The following is a 20,631-nucleotide window of genomic DNA, read 5'->3' on the forward strand; positions in this document are numbered from 1 at the left end:
TTTGAATATTTATTTCCAGCCAAAGAGGGTTTATGATTTCCATGATGACATTAGTATAATGGAGGAGTTTTGGAGGTAGAAAGAAGATCTCTTCTGTCTACCTCCAAAACTATATACTATATCTATATATTATTATTGGAACAGTACATTAAGGTTCAAATTTATTTTGGTAAGGACGAGACTATTTCTGGGAATTTGAGTGTGGAAGATTTTGCCCACTGAAAAATGGGGAGTAAAGAAAATGGTGTTCCGGTTCTTAAATTGAAGTGAAACATGTTTCCACGAGGGGAATGTTGTTGTTGAGGACTGTTTTATGCTTTTGTGTTTGGGAGAATTTGTAATAAACAGAGGTTTGGAGACGAGGACGGTGGTTGGTTCTCTCACTCACTGACTCCGTGATTCTGCTTTCCAGGGTTTCTCCTCTGAGAGTTAAGTAGTGAACCCCAATCAAGAAAAATCATTTGTTACCCCGGTTACTCAATTTGAAACCACCCCCTTGGGGCAGACGTCAAGCTGGCGACCGGAGCAGGAAAGGAGGAGGAAGAGGAGGAGGAGCAGCCTGCAGCAGTGAAGGAGGAAGAGGGGGAGCAGCCAGCAGCAGTGAAGGAGGAAGAGGAGCCTGCAGCAGTGAAAGAGGAGGAGCAGCCTACAGCAGTAAAAGAGGAAGATGAGGAGTATGTGGTGGAGAAGGTTTTGGACCGCAGAGTGGTGAAGGGGAGAATAGAGTTTCTGCTGAAATGGAAGGGGTTCTCAGAGTAAGTATGAGTCTAGAATATATATTAGGGCTGCACAATTAATCAAATTTCAATCACTATCACGATCAAATTTGCGTGATCAAGCTATTATTTGCATATCATAGAACTCTGCGTTTTTTTGCAAAGCTAACCTACCGCTCCGTAAACCACTGTCTGATCGTGAGCCAGTCAGTCGTTCCCTGCACCGTGCAGCTTAGTTTCTAGATGGAGACAGTCCCAGAGGACAGAGTAACGGTAGGAAGACTCCACAGATAGCAGTCGGTTATACATCGGTCTCAAGGTTTACCAGTTTACCAGTAAACGCAACATTTTGTCCCGTCTGTTGTTTTTCAGACAACAGCAGTGACCAGTGCTAATTGGTGCTAGTTAGTGTCTGTTCGCTCACAGGGCTCTAGGGTGCTAGTTAGTGTCTGTTAACTCACAGGGCTCTAGGGTGCTAGATAGTGTCTGTTAACTCACAGGGCTCTAGGGTGCTAGTTAGTGTCTGTTAACTCACAGGGCTCTAGGGTGCTAGTTAGTGTCTGTTAACTCACAGGGCTCTAGGGTACTAGTTAGTGTCTGTTAACTCACAGGGCTCTAGGGTGCTACTTAGTGTCTGTTAACTCACAGGGCTCTAGGGTGCTAGATAGTGTCTGTTAACTCACAGGGCTCTAGGGTGCTAGTTAGTGTCTGTTAACTCACAGGGCTCTAGGGTGCTAGTTAGTGTCTGTTAACTCACAGGGCTCTAGGGTGCGGCTAACATTTTCCCAGCAAAATCAAATCAATATGGTTTAATCTTGTGTTACATGACCCATTTTTTTAAAGCCGTGCCTGTGTTTGGATCTCTCCTCTTACTCTCTATGCAGGATAATAGAATACTTGATTAAATTAACATATGCACACATATCTATCTAGATAGATATTGATCTCTCCTCTTACTCTCCAACGGCCACGCAGCCGGCAGGAGGTTCAGAGTTGTGCAACGTAGTAACCGGCGCTAGATGTGTGGGCGTGAAGCATCCGGCACAAATGGGTTAAAGCAGTTGTATATTGATAAGCATGAGAGGCAAACCTGTATTTGTACCAGTGTTTCCGTGGTAACTCTGCTATCGCAGTTGCCACGATAACAACAAACACAGAACAAGTTATTGAATGCAACTAACTTCAGTTGGTAGAGTAACAGCGTGTGAGACGGAGCTGCTGGACCCATTCATAATGGGTCCAGCAGCATAAATTTCAGCATTCTCAAAGTTGAAGGTTTGGTATTTTGACACTAATGTGCAGACCCACAAATAACCTTACAACATGGCAACAGATAAAAGGAATAATCCAAATTAGCAGCTAGAGTGAGAATGTATTTCCTAAAAAACAAAGTGTGAGGAGATGTTCTTCTGTCTGCACTCACCTTTCCAGTGAGGAGAACACATGGGAGCCGCAAGACAACCTGGACCTGGACCTTATCACAGAGTACATGCAGAAACACAAGGAGGAGGAGGAGGAGAAGAAGGAGGGCAAGAGGAAAGGTGTCAGGGAGGCCTCGGGAGACGCAGAGGAGCGAGGCAGCAAGAGGAAGAAGGAGGGGGTGAGTGAAGGAAAGAGGTTACTCCAGACTGAAGAGACCCAGGAATCTAATCTCAATATTAATGAATGCACACAAACGCTTTGACCAAGAGAGAGAAACACACTTTACACACATAGAGAGAGAGAGACAGAGACACACACACACACACACACACACACACATAAAGAGAGAGAGAGAGAGAGAGAGAGAGAGATTGTCTTGATAATATTACTGTTGCTGTGTTTTTTATTGCGTAGCTGATAGATTTGCAGATTGTTTAATATGACTTGTGCAGCCTCCATATTCAGGTTGTTGATGTTCAGGTTGTTGCCTAGCAACGTGTAATCACCAGTAAACAGTCCAGCCTGTGGAGCCCCATGCTTTACTGTTAAAGGTGTATTACACTGTTTGCTCCGTTTATACGTGTGTGTTGTAATAGATGAGGCTTATTCTCAGTTTGTGTTACTGAGCAACATCTTCCAGTGTTTCCTCTGTTGGTTTTATTGTGGTGCATCGTCATGGTAACAGTTTTTCTGCCACACTATCAGAAATAGGGCCGATGCACGTTGGCTGCCGCTCACGTTACAATTTACCAACAAGTCTTCAGTGGTACACCAGTGATTGAGAGGCCGTCCAGTTGAACTCATCATGCTGTTGTGTTGGTGGATGATGAAAGGAACAGCTCCATCAACACCGTCACCGTGGGAGACGGCTTTGAAACACAGATACCAAATTCATGCTAAGAAATGTACAGCTAAAGCTAACGTTACATAAGGCAAGGCAAGGCAAGGCAGCGTTATTTGTATAGCACATTTCAGCAACAGGGCAATTCAAAGTGCTTTACACAAAATCAGTTAAACAGATAAAACACAAGTACAAACAGTTAAAAGTCATAAGCATTAAAAACCAATAAAACACATGAATAGACAGTTAAAAACAAAATAGAAACATTAGGACACATAAAACACAAGAATAAAAGTTACAGTGCAGCATAAGAAATTTAAAGAAATGAGCATTCATTTAAAGAAAGGCAGCATCAAAAAGGAAGGTCTTCAGCCTTGATTTAAAAGAACTGAGAGTAGCAGCGGATCTACAGGTTTCTGGGAGTTTATTCCAGATATGAGGAGCATAGAAACTGAAAGCTGCTTCACCCATACATAAACATAAAGACGCTAGCTAGCTAACTGTTATCATCTCACGACTGGACTCTTGACCCCCCCCCACTGCTAAAAAACCCTGAAGGAAACACTGTCATGTTCATTATTACAGAGAAATGGATATAATTCTTAGTGTTGTTCCTTGTTCTACGCCGGTGGCGATAACATTTAGTTTTGGTAAATAATGTTCATAGTAAGTCGGATGTTTATTCAATTCAATTTTATTTCAATAACAACAGTTATCTCACTGCGCTGCAACAATTCACCAAGAGCAAGCACTAGGAGACGGAGGCAAGGAAAAACCTCCTTTTAAGAGGCAGAAACATGGCTCAGGGTGGGGGGGCAACTGCATCCACCATTTGAGAGAGAGAGAGACAAAGAGAGAGAATTGTAGCAGAGGGTGTTGAGCAGGAACACGGAGGCAGACTTCAATCACAGATCCAGACTCCACAGCATCAGAACCACCTGCAGGAAGCGACAGGAGGAGAGGGGAAGAGAGACAAGACTCCGGGAAGGGGAAGAAGTTGAGTTAGTAACATGTATTAATGGGATGAGGTTGCATACAGATGGAGAGGAGGAGGGAGGTGCTCGGTGCATCATGGGAAGTCCCCCAGCAGTCTAGGCCTATAGCAGCATAACTAAGGGATGGTTCAGGACTCTTCTGAGCCAGACCTAACTAATTAATACAAACTGGTTTTAACTACATCTCAGAGTTTGAATGACAGAAATCTGCTCAGATGAGAACTCAATGAGTGCAACAGATTTTTTAGAAAACGACTGAAAGCAGCAGAAGGCTACATTTCAATATGTGTATTTATTACAAGTAATAACGTTAGGGCTGCACGATTATGGCCAAAATGATAATCACGATTATTTTGGTCAATATTTTGATCGCGATTATTCTCACGATTATTTGTTGATTTTAACCAAAACAAATTTTATTGTCACATAGGCTATTTATAACTGCGAGAGGAAGTTTGATGTACGCTACTCACAGAGAGACGGCTGATCATTATGAACGGGTCCAGCACGGGTCGAACGGCAGACACACGTCGTGTGTATGAAACGTCTGTATCTTCACTGCGCTGCATTTTTATGAACTATGATATTCTGGCCATGGGTCACATCTCTGGTCCAGGTCCAGGTCCTGGTCCAGATCCAGCAGCTCCGTCTCACACGCTGTTACTCTACCAACTAAAGTTAGTTGCATTCAATAACTTCTTCTGTGTTCTTCACCGTGGCGGCCGCGATAGCAGAGTTACCCGCGGAAACACTGGTACAAATGCAGGTTTGCCCCTCATACTTAACAATATACAGCTGTGTTGATAAAAAATAAATAAAACTGTGGACAAATGTCAGAAGTGTGGACCGCCGCTGCTGTGTGAGAGAGAGAGCAGAGGAGAGATTCAACACAGGCACGGCTTTACAGACAAAATGGGTCATGTAACGCAAAATTAAACCATATCCATATAAACAGCATTGCAGCGGATGCGAAGACATTAGCACCGGTGCGTCCTAGAGGAGCAAACAGTTAACAGACACTACTAGCTAACAGTTTACAGACGCTAACTAGCACTGCTCACCGCTGTTGTCTGAAAAACAACACACGTGACTACATGTTGCGTTTACTGGTAAACTGGTAAACCTTAAGACCGACGTATAACCAACTGCTATCTGTTGAGTTTTCCCCACGTTACTCTGTCCTCTGTGACTGTCTACATCTAGAAACTAACCTGCACAGGGTGCAGTGAACTACTCTGGCTGGCACATGATCAGACGGTAGTAGCGGAAGATTAGCTTTGCAAAAAACCCGGAGCGTTCAATGAAATGACACATTCAAAAAATAATCGCTCGATCACGCAAATTTGATCGTGGGAAGTCAAAATCGTGATCGCGATTAAAATTCGATTAACTGTGCACCCCTAAATAACGTTATCGTGATATTTAACGTTAAGGCATATCTCATATTTTCCTGATATCGTGCAGCATTAATAACTACCCTGAAATATTCAGATGCTGCATATATATATATATATATATATATTTCTTTATTTACAGACTCAAGGTCCAGATGACTTAAAAACAATACAATACAAAAGGGGTTCAGACCAGACACAGACATAAATATATATAGACAAACTGATCCCCAACAACATCACAAGATAAACACACATACATGCAAATTTACCAATTGCAATGCTCAATAATTAAAACGAATACAAGTGTATGTTCCAATGATTCCATAGTTTTGACAAATATCTGGTATCACTAAGTGCAGGATTAATTATAGCATTTAAAGTCATATTATTTGACTCAGTTAATCGACATATAAATCTGTACATAAACTTCCTCGGCACAGCATGGAAGGTGGGAACATTAAAGGTCACACACAGATGGCTAGCACTGGTCCATCTTGGACGCTTCATCACAATTCTAAATGCATCATTGTATGCCACTGACAGAGAAATTCATTTTTATAAGTCTTTTATTTCATATTTCTTGTAGTAGTGTTTTAAAATATTATGACTTTCATTTATAGCTTTCATGATTATTATATTCATACCTTGATTTTACTATATTTTATAATCTTAAATGCACATTTAACAATATTGCTTTTCTTTCAAACTGTGTCTGTGTTTTCTTTAAGTCGCTGCTGCATGACCAAGAGGCAGTAAATGTCTCGCTGTGGTATGTTTCAGAGATAACCAGTGTCTTAGATTCGAGGTCAGTAAGAGGAGAAAGAGTGCAGGCCTGCACTTTGCCCTGGTTCTTTTAGGTAGCCATAAACCAAAATAACAGATGTCCTCTCTTTGTTATCTCTATGTGTCTGACTTTCAATAAAGCAAGAAAACTGCAGAGAAATCCCCGGAGTTCTCGAAAGGTCATGCTGCAGATAGGTGGCTATTCTGTTTCTCCCCTCTTGCAATTGTCTTTTAACTACACTTTGCCGTCTGCGTCTCGTTTCTTGCTTGATCGTGTTTATTTAGTAAGTTAAAGTGTTATGAACCTGACATTTTCTGGTGCCGAAACCCGGGAAGTCAACAGCTGAGAAGACCAGGACCGCGCTCGATCAAGGCCGGAAAAATCTGTCGACAGCCGTCCACCCTTCGCAGGACGGGGCCTTAGGTTGGTCCGGTGCTGCCCTGCTCATCTCGGTGACGACTTCCACGGTCAAGCAGCGAACAGACACGGGTGAGTGATGCAGTTTTTATGCTTCTGAGTGGACACACGTTCTACTGCAGGAAAGGTGCACAGGGGGCCTGGGGTCCCGTTATTGCAAAGCTAAGTGAAAGTATCATTGATGTTTATTCTTACGGTCTGGGACCATATTGAGTAATATATTCTGTTGCCTGGGGCCAGATATAAAGCTTGAAGTAAGTGTAAAGTTGGTGTTTATTTTCGGTCTGGGACACAGCTGAGGCGATAACAGGGAAATATCAGTTGATATTTTCAATGCGACATTTTTCCCCGGGCGGGGAAACGGGAATGTCAAGAGGCCATTCTGATTAATTTCAGAAGTTCGGCAGGGTGATCACATGCTTTATTGATAGCGCTATCTTGTGAGTTTGTTGTTCTGTGAATTTGTTTTGTGTTTTTACTGCTTTGTGTTTTTGCTGTTATACGCTATGTGTGTTGATTCATAGCGAGTTGTTGTGTTGTTTGTGTTGTTTGAAAGAAATAATTATAAGGTTGGTGCTGCACAGCGGTTTATTGTAATAAACTTGTGGTTCGTTGTGGGACTTTGCCTAGACCAAGGCAACAGGTTGGTGCAGCGCAGCTTTTTTAATTGTGGGATTTGTGAGTTGTGAAGTAAAATTAGGGAAGAAATATGGGTCAGAAACAGAGTGTCGCCGTTCCTTCAGATGTGATATACATGAAAAAATCCTTCCCGGGAAGCGTAGAATTTGTAAAGGAATGGACAGATAAATATGGTTTTGATGGAAAACTTAGGTTGACAGCTGTAAATAGCTTATTAGAGCGATTGTGTGTGGAAGAGAGGGTTGCAGTTAAGGAGAAAAAGCGACGGAAGATACAGCGAGAGTTGTGGGCTGTAAGAATGTGGAGAGACCAGGCAGGCAAAAGGGAGATGGAGATTGAAAGTAAAAAGGAGGGAGAATTAAAAAAGGGACCTGTTGCAGAATGTACTACAAAAGACAAAAGTCTAGCTACAGAAAGTACTACAACGAAAAAAAAGAGTTAAAAAAGGGTCCAGATACAGAATGTACTATAGCGGCTTTAAAAATTCATCCAGATGATGAGACTGGATTGAAAAGACGAAAAAAGCCCCCGCAACAGCCCCTCCCTCCTCCACCCCAGCCTGAGGTGCTGGCCCAAGCACACTTAGTCCCCCTCCCCTCGGATGAAGAATGGGAGGAGAGCGATGATGAGGAGGAGGAACAAGAAGGCGGTGCTGTGGGAGGGCATGATGAGGAGGAGGAACTAGTGGGCAGTGCTGTGGGAGGGCAGAAGAAGCCTGTAACACCTCTGAAGCAAAGAACGAGGCAGGGTGAGAAAGAAAAAAAGGAAAAGAAAAAAGTACCCAAGCCAGCTGAGACTTCACAGGTCTGTCTGTATCAACAAAAGAAGAAGAGACACTACCCTGATCTCACCCCCCTCCAACGCCCCCCAGCGGCTAAAAATCCACCACCACATATGGAAGAGTATCTAGAAGAAAAACCTAGTCATACTTTCCCCATGATGGAAGTGGCGAACCCCCACTACGGAGAAGACGGAGATGAAGCCCGCACTATTAGAGTGTATCGCCCATGGACCAACACAGAAATGACTGAAGCATGTAAAGGGTTAGGAGACCCTACAAAAGATGCCAAAGAATGGGTGACCAACTTCAAACAGTTAATGGCCTCGTACCAATTGAACGGTTACGAAACAACCAAAGCTCTGCAAATCTGCTTTGGACATAACTGGGCCAGAGTGAGAGGGAATTACACCGGAAAGGATGCAGATGAGGCATGGCTGCCAGCAGGAAGTGACCGCCTGAACGTACAGGTTGCCGAAGTAGGTGAAAAAGTTACTACAGTGTGGAAGAGACGACCTGACCACTCAAAAATCGAAGCCACAAGACAAACTGACGGGGAAGACATCTATCAGTTCCGAGGAAGACTGGAAGACGTTTTCAAAGCAAACAGCGGGCTGGTAGATGACGGGAGTGCGGAAGGAACATACCAAAGTCAGCTAAAACAACAACTCTTGAACAACATGAGACCTGCCATAGCCGACTTTGTCAGAAAACACCAGGTTGGTTGGAGGACAGCCACCCTCACCCAGCTAATGGAATGGGCAGCACACGCTCAGGAGGTCCTGCATAATAAAAAGATTAAAGACTCTGACACCCAACTGCATGCAGTGGCCCAAGCTAGGGTTAGCAGCATGGCTTATTACCAAGGGCCAAAAAGAAAAGGCCAAGGGAAAGGTCAAAAGCCAAAACACAACCGCTGCTACAACTGCGACAAACCAGGCCATATAGCTCGAGAATGCCCAGAGTCCGCAAAGGACAGAAGAGAGAAGCGACGCTTCTCTCGACCCCCACCTCATAATCCAGATTACCACCAAGATAGGGATGAATATGAGGATTGACGCCAAGCTGAAAATTCAAGCCAATCTTCTACAGAAGACGACGACCCAAACCAAGGAAAACCCGTAGAAATATTGGACTTGACTCAAATATTTTCCCTATCCCTGAAAGAAGACGAAAAACCTTATTACACTCTCACCATCGGAGGAGAAAGAGTAAAGTTTTTATGTGATTCAGGGGCAGATAGGACAGTGCTAAAAGATAGAAACCCCGCAGTAAGGCCAGGCCACAAATGGATAGCCGTAGTATCAGCTAATGGTAAATCACAATTGTTAAAAATCTCTAAACCAGTCTCTGTACTAGATGAAGATGGCGAAGCCCATACAGCAGAATTTGTTATCAGTCCAGATTGCCCAGTAAATCTGCTAGGGAGGGACCTAATGAAACAACTGAAAATAGCATTAGTTCCCACTAAAAGAGGAATGAGGCCAGAAAAAATGACTTCAGCCTATGTCCATGAAGGACGAGGAACGCCAAAGCGATTCTTCGCCCTGGACCTTGCCACCACGGGCCCTAGGTCCGTTGTAGATCACCTATTGAAGTATATTCCAGAGAAAACAGGCATCATTCCTCAAAAGGAATGGCCATTGCATGTGACCATGAACTATGAGAGGCCTGAACAGTCACGCCTCCCTAGGTATGTAGACCCTTTCTTTGATAACTCCTTTGAGAATAAGATCAATAGTGTGGTTAGCTATGAAGAACAGTTCAAGAAGCTAGGCCCACAGACAGTCACAGTAGATTATGTCTATGTTACCCAAAAAGGAGATGTAGTAGCCACAGTGATGTTACCAGAGCCAATCAAAACCCTCCACAAAGCATATGGAAAACCACACGTCTCACTGGCCAGGTCATCAGATACCAAAGGATGGCATCAGCTTGGATGCCTAGTGACCAGACTGGCAGGACTCAGAGGAGAAAAGTGGAGTCCCGGACCCCATGGAGACGAGTGCACACTAGAGGGCGTAGGGAAAGTGACACGGACAGGAGTTCACTGGGTGACAGTTGCTAAACCAACCATTCACCTCAACGCATGACCACAACAGCTTTTCACTGCTGAAACGAATGTTGACCTACTTTCAGCAGTCCCCCAAACATTTTGGTCTACAGGCAAAACAGATGTAGGTTTACTAAAGACTGCTAAACCAGTAGAAGTACATGCTAAGACATCCTACAGGCCAAGAGTAAGACAGTACCCCCTAAAGCCCGATGCAATTAAAGGAATTGCCCCTGTCGTGCAGAACATGAAGGCAGCAGGCATTCTAGTTGAGGACCCCGCTTGTGAATGTAACACGCCCATTTTTCCAGTTAAGAAACCAGACGAGTCATGGCGTTTAGTACATGACCTTAGACAGATAAATAAGGCAGTCCAGACTAGAGCCCCATGTGTACCCGACCCCCACACCTTACTGAACAATCTGAAAGCTGAACACAAATGGTTCACTGTAGTGGATCTGAGCAACGCCTTCTTCTCCATACCACTACACAAGAACTCACGGCACTGGTTCGGTTTCACCTTTGAGGGAAAAAGGTACACTTACACCAGACTGCCACAAGGGTTCGCATGCAGTCCCACCATCTTCTCTCAGGAGATAATGACGTGCATGGAAGGAGCCAAGTACAGTGAGGACACACAAGTCCTAGTCTATGTGGATGACATCCTGATTGCCTCCAGAACAAAGGAAGCCAACGAAAAGGATGCCATAAGCATATTCCAACACCTGGCCGACAGTGGGAACAAAGCTTCAAAACACAAACTCCAATTCTGTCAGGAAGAAGTGGTCTTCCTGGGCCACAAAATCTCCCAAACAGGAAAAGCCCTCACGACAGACAGAAAACAAGCTGTGTTACAAAGCCCAAAGCCCCGCACAAAGAGACAAATGATGGCATTTCTTGGACTCTGCAACTACTGCCGTAGTTGGATTCCCCATTATGCTCAAATGACTCAACCTCTCCTGGACATGATGTACCAGCTAAACCTAGCCCTGAAGGATGACCTCACATGGACTCCGGAAGGAGATGACGCATTCGATGCTCTCAAAGACCAAATCGCCAATTCAGGAGTGTTATGTCTTCCAGACTACACCAAGCCTTTCGTCCAAACAGTGGACTGCAAAACTAAGTTCATGACCTCAGTGCTATCTCAGAAGCACGGCTCAAAGCTCCAGCCAGTGGCGTTCTATTCCAAAAGGCTGGACCCGGTGGCCTGTGCCCTTCCCCCTTGTGTGCGTGCAGTGTGTGCAGCAGCTCTCGCAGTGCAGAGCTCAGCAGAAGTAGTGTTGTTCCATCCAACCACATTGCTGGTCCCGCATGCTGTGGACATGCTAATAACCGAAACCCGAATGACTTTTCTGTCACCAGCGAGACACTTGTCAATCATGACCACTCTACTCTCCCAACCGCATGTAGAGATAAAGAGATGTAACACACTAAACCCTGCCACACTAGTCCCCACAGAAGATGATGGAGACCCCCATACATGTGTAGACCGAACAAATGAAAACTGTAAACCACGAAAAGACTTGAAAGATGATCCGATTCCAGACAGCATTCATGTGTTTGTTGACGGATCCGCCTCAAGATCATCAACAGGAGGAAACCAAGTGGGATATGCAGTGGTGACACAAGAAGAAACACTGCTCAGCGGACCGTTGCCTTCAAAATACTCCGCCCAAGCAGCAGAGATAATTGCCCTCACAGAAGCCTGCAAATGGGCAAAGGACAAATCAGTCACTATCTACACAGATAGCCAATATGCTTTTTCAACAGTGCATTGTTTTGCAGCGCAGTGGAGTAGGCGAGGAATGATGACTTCTACAGGAAAGACAGTAGAACATGCAGACTTGCTAGTGAAGCTACTTCAGGCTATCCAGTTACCACACAAACTAGCCATTTGCAAATGTGCAGCGCATACTAAGCAAAAAGATCCAGTCAGCTCAGGAAATGCAAAAGCAGATGAGGAAGCTAAGAGGGCAGCTGTAAGATCAGAGCACTTAGCGGTTCAAGAGGAACCACAGAATCCGATCCCTACAGAAGTACTGAAAAACATGCAAGACAACTCCCCCAAGACCGAGAAAGATGTATGGCTGTCGGACGGTGCAACATGTGTTGACGGCCTATATCTGAAAGATAACAAGCCCTGCTTACCTAAAAATTTGTATCATATGGTAGCTAGTTTGAGCCATGGCCGTGGCCATGTCTCTACAGTGGGAATGATGTCCATGGTACAGAAGGTGTTTCACACCTTCAAAGGATTAAATTCTTACTTAAAAATTTTTTGTAGAGGGTGCATTATCTGTTGCAGACATAATCCGCAGGGAAATGTAAGACCAAAGAGAGGGAAATGCCCACAGGGGTCACATCCGTTCGAAATCCTGCACATGGATTTCATAGAGCTAAACCGAAGTGGTACTTACAAGTACTGTTTAGTCCTGGTAGATTCCTTCTCTAAATGGGTAATAGTAGCACCCTCACGAAAAGCAGATGCCATCACTGTAGCCAAAACACTCGCTAAAACAGTAATACCACAGTATGGCATCCCAAGGGTCATTTGGAGTGATAATGGCCCACATTTTGTAAATGAGACAGTGACATTGCTAGGACAACACCTAGGCATAGAACTGAGACGACATTGTTCATACCATCCCCAAAGTGCCGGGTTGGTCGAGAGGACTAACGGCACAGTAAAAAACAGGCTAAAGAAGGCCATGGAGCAGACAGGAAAACCATGGCCAGAGTGTCTTCCCCTGGTTGAGTTGTACATGAGAATAACGCCAAACTCTACAGGGCTGACGCCTTTTGAAATGGTACATGGGAGACCATTTATTTTACCTTTGTGGGAAGGGGTCCCCTGGGCAGAGAAAAGTGATGACCCAGGGGCCCTCCTAGCGGAGTGGATGTGCAAAGTGTTCAGAGATAGGAGTGTTCAAAGTGCATGTAATCTGCCTATCTCTCCCCCTCTGTCTCCCCAGGTGCGGAGACTCCAGCCAGGTGACCAAGTGCTGATAAAAGTGATAAAGAGGAAGTGCTGGTCATCGCCAAAGTGGGAGGGGCCGTACACTGTGCTCATCACCACGCCCACAGCAGTAAAAATTGCTGAACGATCCACGTGGATACACCAAAGTCACTGTAAAAAGATCATTCCATTCCCACACCCCGAATAGGCTGGAGGTCGGACGGTATCAAAACCTTTGTCCGCTGAAGAAACCAACTGTGACTGTGACTCTATACTCCAGCTATGGGTGTTTCCAAGGGATGGGTTTGTTCTGTCCTACTGGCCCTCTGCGTGTCGCTGACTGCGACCCGGAGGCCACAACAAAGGGACGGAAACCAGTATCAACTATCTCATAGTATGCTCGTCAACGAGGCTATGAGAGACTACAAAGTGACTTACAATTCCTCTTTTGATTTGAACCTATGGTATCGTTATGCTAAGTATGTAGCTAGATCAGAGAACAACACAAATTGTTATGTTTGCACACGTATGCCAATAGCCGCCAATAACCCTTACGTAGTTCTGAAACCCGTCAACGCCAGCACTATCTTCCCTCACGCGCTACCCTCCGCCTTATCCCCTTACCTGATGAACTTGACCATGAATTGGAAATTGCCCCCACCATTAGACATATCCAAATTGGACTTCTCCAAGTTTGTAGCAAACCCGCTCAACGAGACATCAGATTGTCCTCTGTATGGCCCTGTCCATATACCCCCAGATGCTAGATATACATGCTATGAGAATCATGTTTACATAAAAACTCTGGAACCGGTACAAGTGGGAGAGGTCTCCCGAGTGCATTGCGCTGTGGTCCACACGCCGTGTACACCACTGCCCAATGGCACATTGAACACAACCCAGGCGACGCCTGGTACGACTTGTGTACCCTATTTTCAGGCTCCTGATGCAATGGGGGTATACGGACAGCTAGGTCTCAATTGGCTGTGTGGCTCCTATATGTTTCTAGATTTACCGATGGGATGGGAAGGTCGTTGCGCTCTAGTAGAACCGGCAGAACACTCGTACATGGTAACGCTCCACCACCTTCCACGCGCCAAACGCAGTGTCCTTCCACCACATGATAGTGTATGGGGATCGGATGTCCCCGATGACCATAAACTGTGGTCTGATGGCCAAAAGGTTGTGCATGCGCTTTTCCCGTGGGTAGGGGTGGGTAAAGTTGAGCTGAGAATGGAAACAATCAGTTACCGAGTAGGCCTGTTCATGAATTCCACCGTAACAGCCCTGTCAAAAATACGCGAAGAGCTCACGGCTATACGATTAATGACCCTACAAAATAGGCTAGTGTTGGACCAGCTGACGGCCTCACAAGGCGGTGTGTGTGCAATTATTGGTACTACGTGCTGCACTTTTATCCCAGAGAATGATAAAGATGCAGGAATCATTCATCAAGCCATCCTCAATTTGACTGCCCTTAGAGATGCTGCTGAGGCAGATAATGTGAATAAAGGAGATTTCCTCTCCTGGTTGACTTCAGGACCATGGTATGGATTATTGCTTAAAATTGTTACTCCTCTTGTAACCGTACTGGTAATAATCTTCATAGTGCTAGGATGTGTAATGCCCTGTGTTCATACTCTGATACAACATGTTATGTCTCAAGCATTGACCAACTATGCACATGTTCAATACCAACAACTCTATGCCAATCCTGACCAGTATAACTGTGGCTCAAAGCAAAATGGTGATGTATTAAACCCCCTGTAAACAATACTTTTGAACTTGTCTTGGCCAAAAGGGCGGCCGCTCCTAAGGGAGGGTCGAGGAGGAATTTTTCCTTTCAAAAGAAAGGTTTTCGCCTTCTCCTTGATGAGAGTACAACCTTCCTGTAAGTACATGTGATGATGTGATCATTGAAAACCATAAACTGGAGAGATAATTGCTGATGTTTGTTAAATGTACAACAGGAGGGAAATGACAGAGAAATTCATTTTTATAAGTCTTTTATTTCATATTTCTTGTAGTAGTGTTTTAAAATATTATGACTTTCATTTATAGCTTTCATGATTATTATATTCATACCTTGATTTTACTATATTTTATAATCTTAAATGCACATTTAACAATATTGCTTTTCTTTCAAACTGTGTCTGTGTTTTCTTTAAGTCGCTGCTGCATGACCAAGAGGCAGTAAATGTCTCGCTGTGGTATGTTTCAGAGATAACCAGTGTCTTAGATTCGAGGTCAGTAAGAGGAGAAAGAGTGCAGGCCTGCACTTTGCCCTGGTTCTTTTAGGTAGCCATAAACCAAAATAACAGATGTCCTCTCTTTGTTATCTCTATGTGTCTGACTTTCAATAAAGCAAGAAAACTGCAGAGAAATCCCCGGAGTTCTCGAAAGGTCATGCTGCAGATAGGTGGCTATTCTGTTTCTCCCCTCTTGCAATTGTCTTTTAACTACACTTTGCCGTCTGCGTCTCGTTTCTTGCTTGATCGTGTTTATTTAGTAAGTTAAAGTGTTATGAACCTGACAGCCACCTTTATCTTGTTTATCTTTGCTTTACTGTAGCTGCACCATAGATGAGCTGTATACAGTGGAGTACAGTATGCTCTGAAAAGAGATATTTTGACTTCTTCAGAACACATATGAAATTTGCGTGCCAGAACATTAGCTTGTCCATATAGTTTACGGCACTGCCGCTGTATGTCATCATCATCACAAAGATCGTCCCTGATAATGTGGCCCAAGTATTTCACTTTAGTAACCACATTAAGGTCTTGCCCTGACAAATAGAAAGAAGGAAAACATAGCTTCCTGTCCTCCATAGTTTTGACAAACATTACAACACTCTTTTTAGCATTAAATTTGATGTCATGCTGTAGCCCATATTCTGAGCAGACTCTAAGCAGTTGCTGTAGGCCAGCACAATATGGAGACATAACAATTACATCATCTGCATACATCAGATGATTAATACAGCTATCCCCCACCATACATCCAGTTTTACACACTTCCAATGTCCTAGAGAGGTCATCCATATATAAATTAAAAAGAACAGGTGACAATATTCCCCCTTGTCTAACCCCATTGGTCACTGGGAAAGAAGCCGACGTTGTTCTCCCCCATCTAGCTTGCATAGTTTGGTGGGAATACCAATAATGCAGGATACGTATCAGGTATCGGGGTACCCCCCGCTCTTGTAATTTACTAAATAATTTACCATGATTAACACGGTCAAACGCATTGGAGGCATCAAGAAAACATAAAAACATTGTTGAACCCTGTCTTTTATACTTGGTAACAAGTTCTTTCAATACATATATACACATATCCGTGCCATGTTTCTTCTTAAAACCAAATTGATTATCCGTGGTTATTATATATTCTTGTAACCTATCAAATAGAATTTTCTCTAACACTTTAGAAAGTATATTCGCTAGAGCAATTGGCCTGTAGTTTTCTATGCTAGATACCTTACAGGTTTTGTCCTTAACAACTGGAACCAAGAGTACAGATAACATAGAGTCAGGCAATATACCATGTGCTATTAATCCAGAAAAGCACATCGCAAGTAACACTGAGACTCTATGGCTTGCATACTTGAGGTGTTCAGCTGCTACTAGGTCTAGACCACACGCTTTTCCCACAGCTAAACCCCCAATGGCATTGGTCACTTCAACAGGTCTAATAACCACACCCTCATCAGTAATGATATCACCAACATGATAATGAGCACTCTCAACACAGTTAAAAATCTTTCTAAAATGTTTCCCCCACAGCTCAGCAATATTTTCATCCCCTGCGATTCCATCAATGCTGGATGGCAAGGGCATCTTCCTGTTATTGATAACCTTCACTTCCTTCCAGAACTCATACAAATCATTCTGTTGCAACTTTCTGGCCATAGAATTTGCCCTCACCATCTGTTCATTACTTTTGATAAAACGTACAGCATATTTAAACCTTGCATTTGCCTTTTTCTTATGCTCAAATTCTGGTCCATACCTAACTTTACCAGATGATACCCAGTTTAAAAAAGCTTCCTTAGCCTCCACATGGAGTTCAGACACATATTCGTTCCATCCTGGTCTAATGTTATACTTTCTTTCGTCATGGATTAAAAATTTACTAGCATTAATTAAACTGCTCACAATGTTGTCATACATAATACCCATATCACTGTGATGTTTTTGATTCATACAATTTAAGTTGCCACACAGAATAGCTTCAAGAGGTATATCAATACTACTGAGACTATCATCACTCAGTGCATTATACTTCCATAGTTCATGTTCTGTGAGTTTTGCCCAGTCCACTCTTCTGTGTTGCTCATTGATATTATCATAGTGTCATAGCATAGTGTCACAATATTTTCATCAGTATTTATGTCATCTTTTAGTCTAACTTGTTTAATATGTAAATAGTTTTTTCTTTTCTAAATGATCTGATAATGTTGTGGAGCCGTTGTTTTACCTTGGTTCAACTAGTTTATAACTGGACCCATTATTACTAAACCTAGCCATCACGCACCGCCCCCCAACACACCCCCATCAGTAACATTTCTAATTGAAGGTTAAACTGAAGAGAGTGTGCAAAGGATTTAGTGAAATACATTTTTTTGAATATTTCTTAACTCATAAAAGGTACGTTTGCTTCCATAAAAACATGTCTGCAACCGGCACATATTTTCCTTCATTTTGTCATGAATTATTATATGAAGAGTGAGAGCAAGTCCAGGGTTTAAGAAGGTTGTTCATTAACTCTCTCTCTTTCTCTCTCTCTCTCTGTGTGTTTGTCTGTTGCTGTAGACACAGAGAAGAGGAGAGGTACCCAAACGTCATCACTGTCAACACTGTGACAAATCTTTCACAACATCTGGAACTTTAAAGCTTCATCAGAGAGTTCACACTGGAGAGAAGCCATACAGCTGTGATCTATGTGGTAAAACATTTTCTCAGATTAGTCACCTTAAAGCTCATCAGCGTGTTCATACCGGAGAGAAACCGTACCGGTGTGAACAATGTGGAAAAACCTTTACTAATGGTAGTACCTTTAAAATTCACCAGCGCAGACACACTGGAGAGAAGCCGTACAGCTGTGAACGCTGTGGGAAAACATTTTCTCAGCTTAGTGGCCTTAAATCTCACCAGCCTGTTCACACCGGAGAGAAGCCGTACTGGTGTGAACACTGTGGGAAAAAGTTTTCTACGAGTAAAGCCCTTAAAAAACATAATCTCATTCACACTGGAGAGAAGCCGCACTGGTGTGAACACTGTGGGACAATGTGTTCTACAAGTAGTGCCCTTAAATCACATCATCGCGTTCACACTGGAGAGAAGCCGTACAGCTGTGATCTATGTGGTAAAACATTTTCTGAGAGCGGTAGTCTTAAAATACACCGACGTGTTCACACTGGAGAGAAGCCGTACACGTGTGAACAATGTGGTAAAATGTTTTCTGTGATTGGTAGCCTTAAATCTCACCAGCGTATTCACACTGGAGAGAAGCCGTACTCGTGTGAACAATGTGGGGAAAGGTTTTCTCGGAGTACTCACCTTAAATCTCACCAACGTGTTCACAGCAGAGAAAAGCTGTTCTCATGTGAACATTGTGGGAAATTTTTTTCTCAGAGTTGTAACCTTAAACGACACCTCCGCGGATACACTGGAGAGAAGCCATACAGCTGTGATATATGTGGTAGAGCATTTTCTGACAGCGGTAGCTTTAAATATCATCAACGTGTTCACACTGGAGAAAAGCCGTACTTGTGTGAACTTTGTGGGAAAACGTTTTTTCAGAGTGGTAGCCTTAAAAATCATCAACGCAATCACACTGGAGAGAAGCCATACTCGTGTGACCAATGTGGGAAAATGTTTTCTCAGAGTTTTAACCTTAAACTACACCAGCGCAGACACACTGGAGAGAAGCCATACAGCTGTGATATATGTGGTAGAGCATTTTCTGTCAGCGGTAGCTTAAAATCTCACCAACGTGTTCACAGCAGAGAAAAGCCGTACTCGTGTGAGGAGTGTGGGAAAACATTTTCTCAGAGAAGTCACCTTAAACGACACCAGCGCACTCACACTGGAGAGAAGCCGACGTGGTCTGAACAAGTGCATTAGCTTTAAATAAGCAAAACTACAAAGAGACACATGAATGTGCAGCTTCAAGAAAAACAATAACTACAGTGGGGTTTGAAAGTTTGGGCAGCCCAGGTAAAAATTTATATTAATTTGTATAAAGAAGCCAAGAAAAGATGGAAAAATCTCTAAAAGGCATCAAATGACAGATTAGACATTTCTATAAAATGTCACAAAAAGTTAGATTTTATTTCTATCATTTACACTTACAAAATAACAGAAAATAAAAGAATGATGTCTGCTAAAGTTTGGGCTTTTTGGGCTCCCTGCAGAGTTAATACCGTGATTTTGAGTTGTGTTTATGATCATTATACATTTGTAGAAGCCATCCTCTCTTTAACTTCAACTTTTTCACAAATAGCATCAAGTTAGCTTCCAAAATTTGCTAAATTGTATTGAATCCATTTTTCCTTCTACTCGTGAAATGTTCCCTGTGCCATGAAAACAGCTGATTTACTCAGGGGGAGGTTTGCGAGCTTTTGGCTAATTATGGGATTTCTAACCCATGTGTAATCATTTGTTTAATTCATTTGATCTGTCTTCTTAAATACTAAGTTGAACTTTGACATTTAGTTTCTTCTTATTTTACAGATTTATTCTTTTTTATGACATCATACTTCAGTTTATCACAAACATTCAACATCAACACACATCTGGAGATACGTGGTTTTCATTGGACAAGAAGGTAAAAAACCTGAAAAGTAACTAGAAACTCCCCTTCAGAAGATGGCGTAGTGTTGTGTTGATGTTGTGCGTCCATGTTTGGTTAAAACCTCGGCGCTCTGTATCGACCTCTCTTGCTTTCCCATGAGCTGATGTTTTTGAGGGATAACAGCTGATTCCCGTCCATGTTAATGTCTCCCATTCAGGTCTCAGCTCGCCCCCACAGGGGTCAGACCGTTCTCTTAACACATCCATGGGTCCGACCGCTCCCACACCTTACAATTCTACTTCTTTTTAATTGCGCCTTGCAACCAGAGAAGAAGAAGCTGCATACGTTGGCACAATAAAGAAAGCCCAGGTATGGTGTAGTGGTTATAGCCGGTGGGATTTATTTATTTTTCTACCTTTCAGTTTTCATTAGTCAAACTTCTTTTTACTCAGTAACAATAGGATTTGTAATGTAGCAAAATACAATCCTTTACCTTAAAGTCAAGTACATTTTAACTTCAAAAATACAAAATACACAACAAAACTGCTCAATACAGTAACGTAAGTAATGTATTTCATTATTTTCCACCTCTGCCAATACCTCACTGTCCAGTATGTATTAGATGAACCAAACTGAGTGAACAATGTGAATTTCCCCTCACCAAATATACGTATAAAGGGATGTCTTTCTTCTACAACTGTGTTACTTGTTGACATTAATAGAATAATTCTACAACGTATGAATTTCTGGTGTCAATGTGCATTTGATCCGATGACGCCGTGACATCTTCATAACTTCAGAGTCATAGAGTTGTCAGAACCAGTCCAACCTGGTCC

The 20,631-nt window shown here is 43.1% G+C and overlaps 2 protein-coding genes across 2 annotated transcripts in view; one reads left to right on the forward strand and one right to left on the reverse strand.

The window, feature by feature from the left end:
- Window positions 1-20,631, reverse strand: part of LOC116681309 (zinc finger protein 271-like) — a gene marked incomplete at both ends in the record, with an annotated part of 76,983 nt that overhangs the window by 25,987 nt on the left and 30,365 nt on the right. The window lies entirely within an intron of this gene.
- Window positions 1,794-19,687, forward strand: LOC116681304 (zinc finger protein 135-like). The gene is made up of 3 exons (XM_032509597.1): window positions 1,794-1,808; window positions 2,221-2,316; window positions 17,812-19,687. Exons 1-3 carry the CDS (start codon window positions 1,794-1,796, stop codon window positions 19,123-19,125), a joined length of 1,425 nt encoding a protein of 474 aa, XP_032365488.1. The 3' UTR covers window positions 19,126-19,687.

This window comes from Etheostoma spectabile, unplaced genomic scaffold, assembly GCF_008692095.1.
Source record: "Etheostoma spectabile isolate EspeVRDwgs_2016 unplaced genomic scaffold, UIUC_Espe_1.0 scaffold00018611, whole genome shotgun sequence".
Classification (NCBI taxonomy): Eukaryota; Metazoa; Chordata; class Actinopteri; order Perciformes; family Percidae; genus Etheostoma; species Etheostoma spectabile.